Consider the following 3,631-nt stretch of genomic DNA (forward strand, 5'->3'; position numbering starts at 1 on the left):
AAAAAAGTTTCATAAGGAAGAATAAATTAATAGCATTGATATTAACCTTTAAGAAGAAAATAAAAAAACAATCACAAATTTGCACACACTTTACAAATGAATTGCACCTTGTGTAACTTGCAAAAAATAGGCATGCAATAGTGGAATTTACGTATTTTTTTTCTAAGAAGTAATAAATTAGTGACAATGGTAATACCATTAAATAAAAAAATCATTAAATTAATTTTAAAAAGTTTTTTTACAAAATGAATTAGTGGCATTGGTAGTACACTTTAAGAAGAAAGAAAATGAAAATAAATAAGTGAAACAAATAACTAGCATTTTTTCATTCAATTTAAATAAAATTGCACTTTTTTATAATATATAAGAATAAATATATAATACTGGACTTTTCACAAAAATATTGCTTTCTAAGAAGGAACGAATTAGTGGCTTCTGTATTACCCTTAAAGAAGAAACAAAATGAAATAAAAACTAGTATGAAATTTTAAAAAATGATTTTTCCTATGGAAGAATGAAATAGTGGCATTGGTATTACATTTTAAGAAGAAATAAAATTTAAGAAGAAACTTGAACATAACTTTACACTCAAGTACTATTTTCACACTCTGTGTAAACAATAGTCATATAATAATGCGATATTCACACTCTAGTACTCCCTCCGTAAAGAAATACAAGAGTAGTGACCCCGTTGTATTTCTTTACAGAGAGAGTACAGTTTACATATATAGTGTATAGTAATTGAGTGTATACATTTACAATCACCCAACATCCCAAATATACCCATATAGGAAAAAAACTGACTAAAGAAAAAGCAAAGCAAAACACATACAAACAGAAAAAATGGCAACGAGTAACGGGCTTCAAGCCCAATGGAAAAATCGATTAACCCCAAGGCACAATTCAAAATTCAGCTAAAAAAACCATGAAACAACACTAGGAATAAAAACATCACATATAATGACAGAACGAATCAACGTAATTTTTTATTTTTCTACCAATAAATAAAACTCAGACAATTTACATTTAGCTAATGTGTATTTTAATATCATTCATCGGTGGCTTTTCCAGAGGCAATGTTATTTTCTTGCCTATTTTGGTTTAAAAATATTGCCAACTTAGTAATCTTACCTCTTAGATGGTACTAATAAAACTCAGGCAAATTACATTTAGCTAAAGTGTATTTTAATATTTTTCATTGGTGCTTTTCGAGGGGCTATTTTTGCCTGTTTTGTTTTAGAAATATTGCCAACTTTAGTAATCTTAACTCTTACTCCCTCCGTTCCTAAATATAAGTCTTTCTAGAAATTTCAATAGTGGACTACATACGGATGTATATAGACATACTTTAGTGTATATATTCATTCATTTTGCTTCGTATGTAGACGCCTAGTGAAATCTCTTAAAAGACTTATATTTAGGAACATAAGGAGTAGAAGGTACTACTAATAAATCATATGGCCCTTGGGTAAAAAATTATAGATGGCTAAAATTGATAGGAACTATGTTAACATTTCTCATTGTGAAACTTATGGATCGATTTTCATTTCACATAATTTTTCACAGTTTCATTCATACAATGTATTTATAGCATTACAACATATAAAGGCCTCTAGGTCACCAAAATAATGATCTAAATACTGTTATAGTATTTGTTTTACGGAAGGAGTAGTACAACATACAAGGTTATCTAGGACCCGTTCGGATTCACTCCGTTCCGTAACTCCGCGCCGGAGCGGAGTGAGATCCATTGATAAATCATGGAGTTGGCAAAAGGCCGCTCCCGGGGATCCGCTCCGCGAGAGATGCCGAACAGCGCCTTACTAACACAAGGATCTTGCCAAATCTGGAACGCGCCACTAGCAGCAGCCTCTGTAGCGCCTCAGGCGCTCGACAAGATCATCAATGTAGGTCTCCTGCCGCCCATGATCCGTGAGAACCTCTCGCAGCTTCATGGCGTTGCTCGCGAGCGCCTTCCCTTCCTCGTCCACCATGACGCGCCGCACCGCCGCCGCCACGCCGTCCCTGTCGAACGAGCCGTCGCCCTCGTCCCTAGCCACCTCCACGCCGACCCCCCTCTCCGCCATGGCGCGCGCCACCAGGGGCTGGTCGAGCACGAACGGGAGCATCACCAGCGGGTGCCCGGACGCAAAGCTCTCGATGGTGGAGCCCCACCCGCAGTGCGTCAGGAACGCGCCCGTCGCGCCGTGCGCCAGCGCCGCCATCTGCGGCATCCACCCCGTGCGCACCAGCCCGCGCCCCCGCGTCCGCTCCTCGAATCCGGCGGGAAGCAGTTCGCCCGTGACGGCGTCGTTGGCGGCGCTGAACATTCCGGACGGCCTGCGTAGAGCCCATAGGAAGCGCACACCGGCGAGCTCCAACCCGAGCGCGAGTTCGTGCAGGACCCCTGGCGTCAGCGGCGCCTCGCTCCCCAGCGCGACGTAGATGACTGACTTGGGGGGCTGGTCGTCGAGCCAACGCAGGGCCTCAGCACGGTCACCGTCGTCATCGGCGATCACGGGAGGCAGCAGGATCCCGGCCGGGATGGCGGGTTGCTGGAAGAGGTCGGTGAGGAGGGCGAACATCCCGGGCTCGATCTCGTCGCAGCTCCGGTAGATGGCCAGGCGGCAGAGCTCCAACAGCTGCCACACGCGGTCCATGTCGGACACGCCGGACGCGTTGGCGCGGAAGGAACCGGCGATCCACTCGGCCTCGCTGCGGCGTCGGTACGCGATCGTGGACGGGAACGGGATCCACCTGGGCGCGACCGCGAAGTCCTCCGTCGCCGCGCGAGGGTGCTCGACGTTCGCCGACCGCGGCCCCAGGAAGGCTTGGAAGGCGGCGTAGACGGTCGTGAACACGGCGCACGGCACACCATGCCCGGTGGCGATCGGCGGGACCCAGTGGTGGCAGAAGTCATGGACGATCCAGTCGGGCCTCCTGCCAGCAGCGACCGCGTCCGCGAGGAACGCGGTGAGCGGGGCCTCGAGCCCGTCCATGGCCTTCTTGACGAGGTCGATCTTCTCAGGCGGCACGTCGGCCGTGGACTCGGCCCCATCCGGCAGCCCGTCCACGCGCGGCAGCGGCAGCGCCACGAAGCGGAGGCGAGGCGACAGGCGCGGCGGCACGGGCGGGAGCCTGGCGATGTTCCGCGGCGTGGAGACGAAGGCGACGGCGTGGCCACGAGCCGCCAGGCGCTTGGACAGCTCGAGGAAGGAGAGCATGTGCCCGAACGCCAGCCATGGGAAAATCACCACCTCCAGCACGTCGGCGGCGTCGGCTGTTGCTTCCATCGCACTCTTGGACGGTGAGAAAGCTTCGGTGGCTGGTCTCCGGCAGCTGAGTGATGGCGAATATATTCTGCAGAGCTAGATCACTCTCTGCCTCTGTGATATCGCTATGTTTTCCTCTTCCGATCGATCGCTATGCTTTGAGCAGGAGGAGCAGCACACGTTTGGTCCCCGGAATCTATGCCATTCTGCAGCCTGATCAGTTGATGTGTAAGATTGTGATTGGTAATTGAGGGATGAGGGATCCCACCCCCACTGAAAATCAGGGGGAGAGAAGAGTTAGTTTGGAAGGTTAAGTAAACCTTTGTAAGTTTTTGTATGTCTAGTATTATTGGCCTGAC

General features: G+C 48.0%; 1 protein-coding gene across 1 annotated transcript; it reads right to left on the reverse strand.

The window, feature by feature from the left end:
• Positions 1-1,540: 1,540 nt before the first annotated feature.
• On the reverse strand, positions 1,541-3,358 carry LOC123452844 (putative UDP-rhamnose:rhamnosyltransferase 1). Its single transcript, XM_045129567.1, has one exon. It carries the CDS (start codon positions 3,291-3,293, stop codon positions 1,860-1,862), a length of 1,434 nt encoding a protein of 477 aa, XP_044985502.1. The 5' UTR covers positions 3,294-3,358; the 3' UTR covers positions 1,541-1,859.
• Positions 3,359-3,631: the final 273 nt, after the last annotated feature.

Source organism: Hordeum vulgare, chromosome 5H (genome assembly GCF_904849725.1).
Source record: "Hordeum vulgare subsp. vulgare chromosome 5H, MorexV3_pseudomolecules_assembly, whole genome shotgun sequence".
NCBI lineage: Eukaryota > Viridiplantae > Streptophyta > Magnoliopsida > Poales > Poaceae > Hordeum > Hordeum vulgare.